Source organism: Sabethes cyaneus, chromosome 3 (assembly GCF_943734655.1).
Source record: "Sabethes cyaneus chromosome 3, idSabCyanKW18_F2, whole genome shotgun sequence".
Classification (NCBI taxonomy): Eukaryota; Metazoa; Arthropoda; class Insecta; order Diptera; family Culicidae; genus Sabethes; species Sabethes cyaneus.
Genome location: NC_071355.1, coordinates 91,868,875 through 91,881,100, shown reverse-complemented (window position 1 = coordinate 91,881,100; position 12,226 = coordinate 91,868,875). Strand labels below are relative to the sequence as shown.

Below are 12,226 nucleotides of genomic sequence, written 5' to 3'. Positions count from 1 at the left end.
CATCTTCCAAGGCAATGTTGAGTAGCAGGTTAGAGAGTGCATTCCCTTGCTTCAGACTGTCCAACGTCACGAAAGCGGCTGATGTCTCATTCGCTATTCTGACGTATGTTTTTGACCCATCCAGCGTCGCACAAATCAGAGTAACTCGTTTTTTCGGAAAAGCATGTTTTAGGGTTATCTGCTATTTGACTGAATCGTACGCAGCCTTAAAGTCCACAAACAGATGAGGAGTCTGCAAATTGTACTCCTGAATTTATCTAGTAATTTAGACAGGTTAAACATTTGATTCGTCGTGGAGCGACCCTCACGACAACCTGCTTGGTACTCGCCGGCGAAGGTTAACGGTCTCAGTCTATAGAGCAGGATACGGGAGAGTATCTTATAGGCAGAATTGAGCTATGTAAAGCCTCGATAGTTGTTACATTCGAGTCGATGCCCTTTTTTAACAAAATAGGTGGCCATGCAACCTGTTCGAACAGATGAGGCCATGCAACCTGTTCGCGGCAGAGAACGTAATATTCCATGCATCTTCAAATACATGTATGTATCTGCAGCATAGCAACACGCCACCACCACAAGAACATAGCGAATAATACATCAAAAGGAAACAGATACGTCCCAGCACGTTCCATTACGCGCCGTTAAACAACGAACGGAAAACTATCACGCACACGATTCCCTAGCCAATCAGCGACCAGAAGCGTCTGATGTTTGGCTCTTAGTGTTTCTATGATGGTGGTAAATAACTGCTCATCGTTTTGAAGTGTTTTAGGCATCGTTCTTTTAAGAACGTTGCTTCCCGAGCTAGCTTCCGTCATTACCATTTTCCTTTGCATGCTTCCCCACCCCCCCATCCAAGGACATCTATGAACGTTGCATCTACAACGGCAGAAATCAACCCATCCTATAACAAGATGCAAATTCAGGAGAAAATTTCCAGTGATAAATCAGGAAAAGCAAGTACCACAAGTTCCTAATGGGAGAAAAGGCTGCAGTTGGAGCTATAGTTCGAAGATGAAGAAAGGATGCTGCAGAAAGAAGTGCAAGCTAAGAAGCGCGAGCATCTCCAGAAGAAACACAACCTTCTGAGAAAAATGGCTGATGACTCAACGACGGAAATAAAGGTTTAGAGGAGGAAGGTGAACATTCATTGAATAATTTGAAAGATTTGAAAGGAGGAGAAACTACTGGAGGAGTGGATGGAAGATGTAGTCTGTACCATTTACAAAAAGGGCGACAGGATAGATTGCTGTAAGTACCGCGGCATCATGTTGATCAACGCTGTCTACAAGAGGCTCTCCCAGATTTAGTTGCATGTTGCATCGTCTATCCCCAGTAGCAAGAGAATTCGTAGGGCCGCATGGGCATGGGCCGCATTCGTATGGGGGCCAAATCCAGAAATGTCGAGAGCACAACGTATCCACGGATAATACTTTCGTGGGTTTCAGAGCAGCATACGATACAGTTGAACGCGAACAGCTACGGCAGATAATGCATGAGTACTAATCAGCTACTCTGGAGCGAGTGATGTGTTACGTGCGCGTTTCGGGGACACTCTCGAGTCCTTTCGCGCAGAAGGTTGCGGCAAGGGGATGGACTCCCGAGCAGGGTTTTAAAGCAAATTGAAAACAAAATTTGATATCTTGATCTAACGGATTTTGAATACTCGGTGTGATTTCATTTTGGTTGACTTAGCGGTTAAAATATCAAAATTGATTGCAAAAATTCCACTCCGTGAAATTAAATTGAATACTACTTTTGCTATCAAAAATATCAAACGGAATACTAATCTTGCTGTTACACAATATTAATAGGAAAGCAGAATTAGTTATCATTTTACTATCATATCATCATCATTTTGCTATCATATCTAATTTGAACCAACCATTTTACAAGAAAAAAATACAAGTGAAAATAGATTAATTTAAATATTGAAGGTTTATTTACATCATATATAGAATCTGCCAACACATTTTCTTTCAATAAAAATGAAAGCAAAATGATAGCACAGTCTGATACATCATAAGTGCCATTTTGAGTTGGTAACAAAACATGTTTTCTAGTTGATATCAACAGCAGAATATGTAATAATTTTGATATACTTTTGTTGTCAATCCTTGCTCGGGCTGCCCTGTATGTTATTCAATATCGCTATTGAAGGTGTGATCCGGTGAGCGGGCATCGAAACAAGAGGAACGGTCTTCAGCAAGAGTAGCCAACTCCTAGCCTTTGCAGATGACTTCAACATCATTACTAGAAACCTTGGAACGACAGAGGCAATCTACGCCAAACTAAAAATGGAGGCTAGGAGGATAGGGTTACAAATCAATGCGTCGAAAACCAAATATATGGTATAAGAAGAGGCTCCAGAGAAAGCAACGTTTGCCTTCCACGGACAGTGACTATTGACGGCGATGAACTGGAAGTGGTTGATGAGTTCGTATATTTGGGATCTCTGGTCACCGCCGACAATTAAACGAGTATGGATCCAACGACGTATTCAAACTGGAAATCGAGCCCAGTTTTCTCTCTGCAAAACGCTTTGATTAAGGAGCACAAAGTTGACGATGTATGGAACGCTAATCAGACCGGTATTCCTCTACGGACTTGAGGCAGTAACTTTGCTTACGAATGACATACGTGCACTTGCCGTATTTTGAACGAAAGGTGTTGTGGACTATTGTTGACGGAGTACAAACGAAAAGCAGAGAGTGTCGGAGACATATGAATCACGAGCTACAGGCACTGCTTGGAGACATTCCCATCGTACACCTGGTGAAAGTTGGGGGACTACGGTGGGCCGGCCGCGTCGCAAGGATGCCGGACGACTGTGCAGTGAAATCCGTTCTCTTTCAAAACCCCACCGGCACTAGGAATAGCGGGGCCCAATGTGCTAGATGGCTCGACCAGCTTGAAGCCCACTTGCGTGTGTCGAGACGCGCAACGAATTGGCAATCAGTAACCCAGGAACGAGTACGATGGAGAGGAATTTTTAATATGGCAAGAGCCACCCCGGCTTTCGGCTGGTGAATGTAAAGTATGAGGAAGGTGAACAGATGCTCAACCACAAAGTGAATCAATGGATACAGAGAATCCAACCAGCCCAGGTTCAGCATAGAGCTAAGTAAAGCACGTTCATCGGAAACGCTCCATCTCAGGCAAACGGAACAACTTGTCGCGTAGTCAAGTAGCCGCTCGCCGAGCAGTACCGCGTGAACTCCCGTTGTTTTGCGGTACATCCGAGGAGTGGCCGTTATTCTATTCGCCTTCCATCATCACGACCAACATGTGTGGCTACACGTCAGAGGAGAATTTGATGCGCTTGCAGACGAACCTAAGGGTTAAAGCATACGAAGCGGTTAAATGCAGATTGATGCATCCGTCGAACGTATCAGGAATTATCTCCACCATTCATATGCTGTACGGTAATGTCGAGGTGATTGTGCATAACTTAATAGCCAAAATCAAAACGAACTCACCACCAAAACCAGCCTATGCGCCACCATAGGTGCCTCAATGTTGTTTTTACGTGAGCTCGTTGACAAGTTGGTCAACTGGGCGAAATTTCGTCGGACTCTCTCCAGTGCTAATCTCACTACCTACTCCGTATAACTGTATAAACTAACGGACGCAGTCTGCCCGCTTACTACACTCACAAATGCTGAACTCAAAGTAGTCCGTGGAAAGTAAGATGCAGCCTACCTTAACGGGATTACGGGGAACAGAACAATCCAACAGAGCAGATCAGCGCCAATGAATCCAGTAACAAAATTATGTTTTGTGTTCAAAGGTAGCAGTTTAAGGGTGGGAAGTGCGCGCGGTTTGCAGAGCTAAGTCATAACTCCCGATGGGCAATGGTGGAAGAGTTTGCGTACAATCACCATCAGCTTTTCCACAGTTATCAACGGGATAGACCTATCTCGTCAAGTGTGCCACGCAAGAATGGTGCAGTGACAGTCGCCGTATTAAATACCAACCAACGAGAATGCAATACCCACATCGAGGCTATTGACAAAACGTTATTTTGAGTTACTCCTATCGTTCTGCATGGACCTGATAGAACTGTATAAACGTATGCATTCTTTGACGATGAGTGACCACTCACGCTAACGGATGCCACTCTTGCTGTGGAGTTGAAGCTGAACGGAAAACTGGAACCTCTATACCTCCGTTGGACAGGCGGAAAGAGTCATCTGGAAAAGGCTGAATCATTCATAGTGGAACAGCAGCAGGCAGGGAGTTTATTGGGTATCACAGCCCGCAAAAGTGCTTATGTGGCGAAAAGGACACGATACTTCAGAAAGCGGTGTGCGAGTACTTCTCGATCGAGATCGAGAGTATTGGGATCGGTCAATCAAAGCGGTCACTCTTGTCAACCGAGGACGAATGTGCAACAAACGCGATAAAATCCTTCACGCGAACCGAAAGTGGACACTACGTTTTCCGGTTATTCTGGAAGTACGACGAATGGTATCCGCCTTCCGAATAGTAAGCCCACGGCGTTACAGAGCTGGCGTTGCTTCGAGTCACGTCTTAGCAGAGATCCAGGTCTAGCTGCATCGCTCCGAAAGAAACTTTGCGGATACTTTGGGAAGGGCTATATTCGCAAGATGACAGAAGAGGAATTGATAGAATCATGACCTCGAGTATGGTACCTGCCGATTTTTCCGGTCTTCAACCCAAATAAACCGGGTAAAGTGCGAATCGTTTGGGATGCGGCGGCGAAAACCAATGGAGTATATCTCAACGCGATGCTACTAGTTTCTTTGCAATTTCATTTTAAACGTGTGGTTTTGGGTGTTGAAATAGTAACTGAAAGCTGCTCGAACTCATGCATCACGCATAGCACACTAGATCAACGCGTGCGACGGACACGGTTAGACGCATATGAAAAACATTTTCGAAACTGACTTCTCCGATCTCTCTGGGACGTTTCTGAAAGTATTAAAATGTATTCTCCGGAAGGACTCACGAATATTCACATTTGTAATGGCTTCACTAATTGTACAGCAACGACAGCCCAGCAGAGCTATGGTTGTAGATTTTCTGTTCGGCGACAACCTAATGCAAGTAAGTGAACACAAATCCAGAAGTGTTCGTTTTGTTGCACAATCACTTTAATTCAGGCACGTCTATGACAACGCACCGTGCGTCGCTTCTGAGAAGGGACGTTATTTTCAACGAGGCTTCGAGGGAATCCTCAGCCTCATCAGCAAGTGGCGTCAGCGATTGACCATGAAATTTTGCGGATTGTGGAAAATGATCTCAAGATCAGCACAAGGAACATTGCGCCACAGTCCCTTGCCACCATGGAGCTGTAGAACGTGCTGAACAGGGTGAAAATGCATCCTTTCCACACCACAGATTCAAGAGTTTCTGTCAGCGAATAAACCTAAACGGCTTGAATTTTGCAAGATTATGCAAGCAAAAGTGGAGGCTTGGAATTTGTGACAAACATTGTTATTGTTTTTCATGCGTGTCAAACTGTGTTCATCGCACGCGGTAATCTAGAGTGCTATGCGTGATGTATGATGAATTCTTTGAATTCATGAATCCAGTTTTCATGAATTCAGTTCTCAGATACTAATTCAACGCCTAATACAAGTTTAAAATGAAATTGCAACGAAACTAAAAGAGATAGGCATTTTACGTCAAAGAACGAATTGTAGAACGGTATTAGCGCTTTAAATTGGCAAATAGCTTTTATCAGTTTTATCACATATTTTTAGGAAAAATTCGATAAAAACGTTTTGAGAAACACTTATACCAACGCTTTCTAATGAAAACGACCGAATTTAGCTAGCTAGCATAGTTTTTGTAACAGAGCTAATTTAAGACAAACAGAACCGAAAACTAAAAATGAATATAAACGCTGTAACAATTGAGTTTTGACCATATGCGCAGAAGGATTTTTTCGTCAAATATGGTCCTCTATCAACCCCTGAAATACCTGTACTAGCTATTCAGTATTGTTATCTAATAGCTAGTAGTAATTGAATGACATCTCTTGTACGTTTCAATGATGATTTTGAACTCTATCATATTTAGGTACGTTTGCAATTTTAATCCCAATTCATGTTTGTTGATTTTTCATCGTAATGTGTGCATCAGTTTTTTCACTGTTTGTATAAAGTAAACATTATAAAAACGTAACTAATTAAACCATCAAGGCCTTGATTTCAATGCTGAGACTTGAGAGCGCGATGGGCTAGAAAAAAATTAATCTACGCAGTGCAATTATTTGTACTGTTTCGTAAAACAACTAGAATTACATTGCAGCTAGTACTGTTAACAAAACAAGCAATAAATATGACACAAATTTACTACTCTTTCGCAGTATGTCACATAAGGCCACTGAGCTCCAAAGTTAGTAATTAATTCAATTAACGTCCATCCTGTTTACTTCTCAGTCTCGGGATTGTTAAGAACAGATATCGTCTTAAATGACACTTCATCGTTTGGTAGTGGCTCTGATGCTCTGACCCTAGGGTTCAATTCATTTAATTTTGCTTCCATTTGTAGACTGTAGCGCTAGCAGTAATGATTAAACAATGCGGTGCAACGCAACATGTGTTATGAAGACATCGAAAAATTCCCGTCTGGGTAGGGTACCACCCACTATATATCATTACTGACCTATTTGCGATTTGCGTGAGTCAATGCGGTGTGGGTTCTAGCACAAGTTATGTGTTAATAATGAATGAAGAATATGGATGTATACCTGCTGATACTATAGGCGATATACGTTTTACGTTGCCACTGTTTGTTTTCAGAAGCTTGAACAGGAAAAACGTCTTGTATGTGCCGTACTATCACGTGTAGTTATATAAAATATCATAATATGCAATTGTATACAATCAAGTCTGGCTATGTAGTCTTAATGAATATTGAATTTTCATCTTGTGGTGTGACCAGGTCGACGGCTTCTGTGTTTTCCAGCAAAACACCTAACATGTGACTAAAGCGTTTCTGTCCCTTCCAACTAATCGATTGTTTCAAACCATGGCGAGTGATGGCGCGAAAAATTGCACCTCAAGGTCAAGTAAGAATGAAAGTTGAAAATGACTGACTTTACATAAGCAGTTGTACATGTTCTAGCGCACAGGGTACATTGAAGTTGTATTTACCATAATCAAAGCGTCATTTTTAACTAATTTGAATTGCATTAGAGGTAAATTATAGCTGCTCGCAAATATAAATATTAAAATTTTCGATTTTGATAATGGTTGAAAATATGTGCAGCCTTTATTAGGTCGTTCATTGTTTTTCACGTGTCATGCAGCAGCTTTTGTTCGTTAGTGTGATTATTTAATTGATCTTCATCGCAGCGCTTTTCCAACTATATTTATAGAGAGTTGTGTTAATTTCTTCTTGAAAACTATAGACAAAAGTCAAACCTTTTTATTGTTTTTTTGGTTATACCTCCGTAAATATTATATTTAGAAACAATCTTTTTTTGATATTTTCAAAAGAAATTTTCCTAGAATCAACAACAACAAAATTTAGCGGAAGTGCCTTCAAACAATTTTTTTCTACTTTTAGATTGACTTATACATCGACACCGCTCGACCGATTGTCGACAAGGTGCTCGAAGGATACAATGGCACCATCTTGGCGTACGGTCAAACTGGCACCGGCAAAACCTACACCATGTCCGGTAATCCAGATTCGCCGCAAACCAAGGGCATCATCCCGAACACGTTTGCCCACATCTTTGGACACATTGCACGGGGTAAGGAGAATCAGAAGTTTTTGGTTCGCGTCAGTTATATGGAGATCTATAATGAAGAAGTGCGCGACTTGCTCGGCAAAGAGATCAATAAGAGTCTGGAGGTGAAGGAGCGGGCCGATATCGGAGTGTTTGTTAAAGATTTGAGCGGCTATGTGGTGCACAATGCGGACGATTTGGATAATATCATGAAGTTGGGAAACAAGAATCGAGTTGTAGGAGCCACAAAGATGAACTCTGAATCTTCACGTTCGCACGCTATATTTTCCATTACGATTGAGTCCAGTGAAACTGATGAAATGGGAAAGCAGCTGGTGAGAATGGGCAAATTGCAATTAGTAGATCTGGCTGGTTCAGAGAGACAAAGCAAAACACAGTCGAGTGGACTGCGACTCAAGGAAGCTACTAAAATCAATTTATCTTTATCGGTTCTTGGAAACGTGATAAGCGCACTGGTTGACGGGAAAAGTACTCACATTCCATATCGCAACTCTAAACTAACCCGGCTGCTGCAGGATTCACTGGGTGGTAATAGCAAGACAGTTATGTGTGCTAGCATAAGTCCGGCCGATTCTAATTATGTGGAAACCATTTCTACGCTGCGTTATGCATGCCGTGCTAAGAGCATTCAAAACATGGCTCATATTAATGATGAACCGAAGGATGCTCTGCTGCGTCACTTCCAAGAAGAAATCAAGGAACTTAAGAGGCAATTGGAGGAAGGTGTTTTCATGAATGGCATTGGAAGCGATGAGGAGGAAGATGAGGATGATGAAGTAGATGAGATTGAAACCGATGAAGAAAAGGAAAAGGAACGCATGGAAAAGAAAGAAAAGAAACGCAACGAGAAGGCTAAGGAGAAAAAAGAAAAAGCCGATGCTGAAAAAGAATTACTTGAAAAGAAAGCAATGGAGAATGAAGAGGAAATTAGTCGTGCGAAGTAAGTAACCTATTGTTATTGTTATTTTTATTATTTACTACTGATGCTTTTCAATTTTAGATCTGAACAAGACCAGCTTCGCGCCAAATTATCATCCCTTGAAAACAAAATTCTTGTCGGCGGTGAAAATCTGCTTGAAAAAGCACAAGCTCAAGAAATGCTTCTGGAAAAGTCTATTGTTGAGCTTGAACGACGCGCAAAAACTGAACGCGAACTAGAGGAGAATCTGCAAAAGATCGAAGCCGAGCGAATCGATATCGAGGAACGATACAGTTCCCTGCAAGAGGAATGCGTTGGAAAAACGAAAAAATTGCAACGGGTCATGTCAATGCTGATGAGCATTAAATCCGAGCTGGCCGATCAACAGCAAGAGCAGCAGCGTGAAAAGGAAGGTATATACGAAAATATTCGCAGCTTATCGCGTGAGTTGGCCCTCTGTGAATTGGTGATAAACTCTTACATTCCTAAAGAATATCAGGTATGTTGCAAACTATTCATATCTTCAATTCTTACATTGTTTGCTCTTTTTTTCAAAGAATATGATAGAGAAATTTACCCACTGGAACGAGGATATTGGTGAGTGGCAGCTGAAATGTGTTGCTTACACGGGCAACAATATGCGCAAAAATGTTGCCGAACCAAAGCTCAACACCAAAGAAACGGATCTGATTGATCTGTCGCATGTGTATTTGAGTTACAACACCGATTCCGTAACGGAACCGGTGCGGGCCAAAACAGCCAGACCACGTACGTCCGGAATAGCTCGGCCCACTACGGCCCGAAAGTATTACTAAGCTATGTTTAAATAATCCTGCAATGCGAAAACGCACAGCACAATGATCAAAAGTATTTAAGTAGAAAAGAGGCTTTCTCAGACTCGCAATTTGCACCCGTGTGTTGAGTCGCACGCTTGTTACAAAGTTTAATAACCCATTTTGTCCTTGTCCAGTTTTTAACTCACGTGCAATTTTGTACTAGTCACCAGGACTTCACCAGTGTTTATCATTTCATTTAAGTTACTCGTGTTATTTATGAAGGTACCATGCTATGGTAATACACATTGTATACTCATGAAACACATAACGTCTTTAAATTATCCGTTGTAAAACTGTTGCTGTGAATGTGACAATATTCTATTTAGAGAATATTCTAGGTTCTAGTGAGAAGAAAGTTTTGATTTCAAATAGTCTGTATTCGGTATTTGGTTTTGCGAATTCACGAATTCGTATTGTATTTCGTATTATGATGTAACGATTCTACAATCACAATTTTAGTCATGACAAGATTAAATTTCTAGTTTGAATACACTCCACACACACTGTAGACACGTAATTGTTCTAGAGTCCAGTCAATAACTTTACTCAATGCTATACTCATATCGATATTTGTCTAGCTATTTTTGCTAAGAAATAAAATTAATGGGCTTAGAAGTGAATGTTGTTTTTTGAACTAGAGAAACTCTAATAAAACGTCCATAGTTTGTCCAGTTCCAGTAAATTTTGGGCGTTTACTTTTGCAAGTAGTTTATTAGGCTGTCACGATCATGGTCCTCTGGTAAAACAGGAAATTGGTGCATGGTTTTTACTACAGGATGGCTGTAAAAAGTATAAGGGTCCATGCCTAGTGGCACGGGCGCAGGCTTGAAGTAGGACTACGAATGTAGAGCAATTCGTCTCCCAATCGTAACACCGGACTAGTGATGTCCGTTAATCGTTCGATTAATTCAAGTAATCGAATAACTTTAAAAATATTCGAATAATTTTTAATCGAATACTGCCAGCACGAGTAGTTGAATTAATCGAATAGTTCAAAGGACATAATATGAATGCGAATAATCCCCGAATAATGACCGCTAATCGTTCGATTAATCGAATTAATGAAAAAAATAATCGAATATTCCTAATCGAATACCACTTGCACGAATAGTTGAATTAATCGATTAGTGCAGACAACGCTCGCCGATTAATAGGTAATCGAATAATTGAAATTTTCGGACATCACTACACCGGACTGAGCATTTCCCACCAATTTAAGCCGTTCTGCTTCCGCGACCAAAATTTGGGTTTTCTAGCTTATTTAATATTCTATTATAGCAGCTTATTGTCAATTGCAAGTAAAATTGTACCATCCAAAGTACGATATCGCTCATAAAAGTGCTATTTTGCATTAAATCGTTTCGGTATCTTCGGCGCACTTTTTCGTTATCTTCCAAGCAATAAGTGCGCCGAAGAAACCGAAACGATTTAAGCTAAAATAGCACTTTTATGAGCGATTGCACACTTATTGATTGGACAATTTTCCTTGCAATTGACAATAATAGATCGATGTTTCGAATCCAACACGGTCGGCGTAATTTACACTCCACACCAAACAATAACCGGCTGCTGCCGAGTTTTACCACCTTTGCCATGTCCAGAAAGGGAGATAAAATCGTAACTCTCATTATTATTTGTAACTCAAACAACGCGAAAATGATGCCATTCACAAAATCAATTCAACTGCTTCATATACTTATTCAGTAGTTCTTAAAAGAACTGATTGTTTTCTACCAGCTGTTAGTAATACGAATCGAAGAAATTTACTGCTTGGCAGCAGCTTTTTTCGGACCGCATTCTCCGTTAGAACTTGTTTTGGCTTTGGAGTTTTCGATGCCTTTGCTATGGTCTTCATTGACTTAGTAATCTTGCTTCTCGCTAGCAAGTTTGGTAGACGAACGAACCGGAAGCGCCAGTTCTTTGTTTGGACCAGCTTTCTCTTGTTGAAAACTAACTTCAAAGCCTTTTTCACGAATGTGTCCAACCTTGAAACGTCACAATTGTAGCTGGCGGCGATATACTGCTAGACGGCTTGCAACGAGGATCCGTTGACTCTTCGGTTTATTGGCGTCTCGCTTAGTGAATTTGGATGTCTTCGTTGCCTTATTCCGGGGAAGAACAGCTGAAGCTCAACGATTTTCGAGCGGATTCTATAGAACGTAAATTATATACAATCAAACTTTGATCCCTTTGATTCAAAGGGAATTTAATCCACAGCTCTTCTCCTATATATTTCTGTCATCCGTGTTAGGGAAGCGTTGGCGTGGGAAGGCAAAATTTTTTAGCAAAAATAAAATTAAAGCAACGTCATGAGTTAGAAGACCGCATGGTGAGTCACCACATATTTAACGTTTTATAGATCAAATCAGAAGAAATTCTTCACGATTTAAAGAATCAGCGACATTTGGAAATTTAATTAAAGAAATTTAGTATACAGAAAATTTTCATCTCTTCATAAACAAATTTGTTCGTCCTAAAAAGGACGGGTTGTGGTTGAAAATCCGGCCAGCAGAATGGCTTGAATGTTTGAAACAACACCTCCCAGGGCAATGGTGACAACGGTTACCGGACAGAGCATTTTCCATTGATTCAAGCTCTTCCGCTCCCGCAACCAAATATTCTAATATAGCAGATAATAGATCGATGCTCCGGTACCAACGCGTTCGGCGCACTCTGACCAAACAATGATCCGCTGCTGCTGCTGCTGCTGCCGCTGCGCTGGGTTTTACCAGTTTGCCGAGT

The 12,226-nt window shown here is 41.2% G+C and overlaps 1 protein-coding gene across 1 annotated transcript in view; it reads left to right on the top strand.

Annotated features, from left to right (window-relative positions):
- Positions 1-10,014, top strand: part of LOC128739189 (kinesin-like protein KIF3A) — a 33,005-nt gene extending 22,991 nt beyond the window's left edge. The window contains exons 3-5 of the mRNA XM_053834622.1: positions 7,543-8,669; positions 8,730-9,147; positions 9,206-10,014. Coding sequence (XP_053690597.1) covers positions 7,543-8,669; positions 8,730-9,147; positions 9,206-9,463 — 1,803 coding nt within the window. The 3' untranslated portion in view covers positions 9,464-10,014. The remainder of the gene's footprint in view (positions 1-7,542; positions 8,670-8,729; positions 9,148-9,205) is intronic.
- Positions 10,015-12,226: the final 2,212 nt, after the last annotated feature.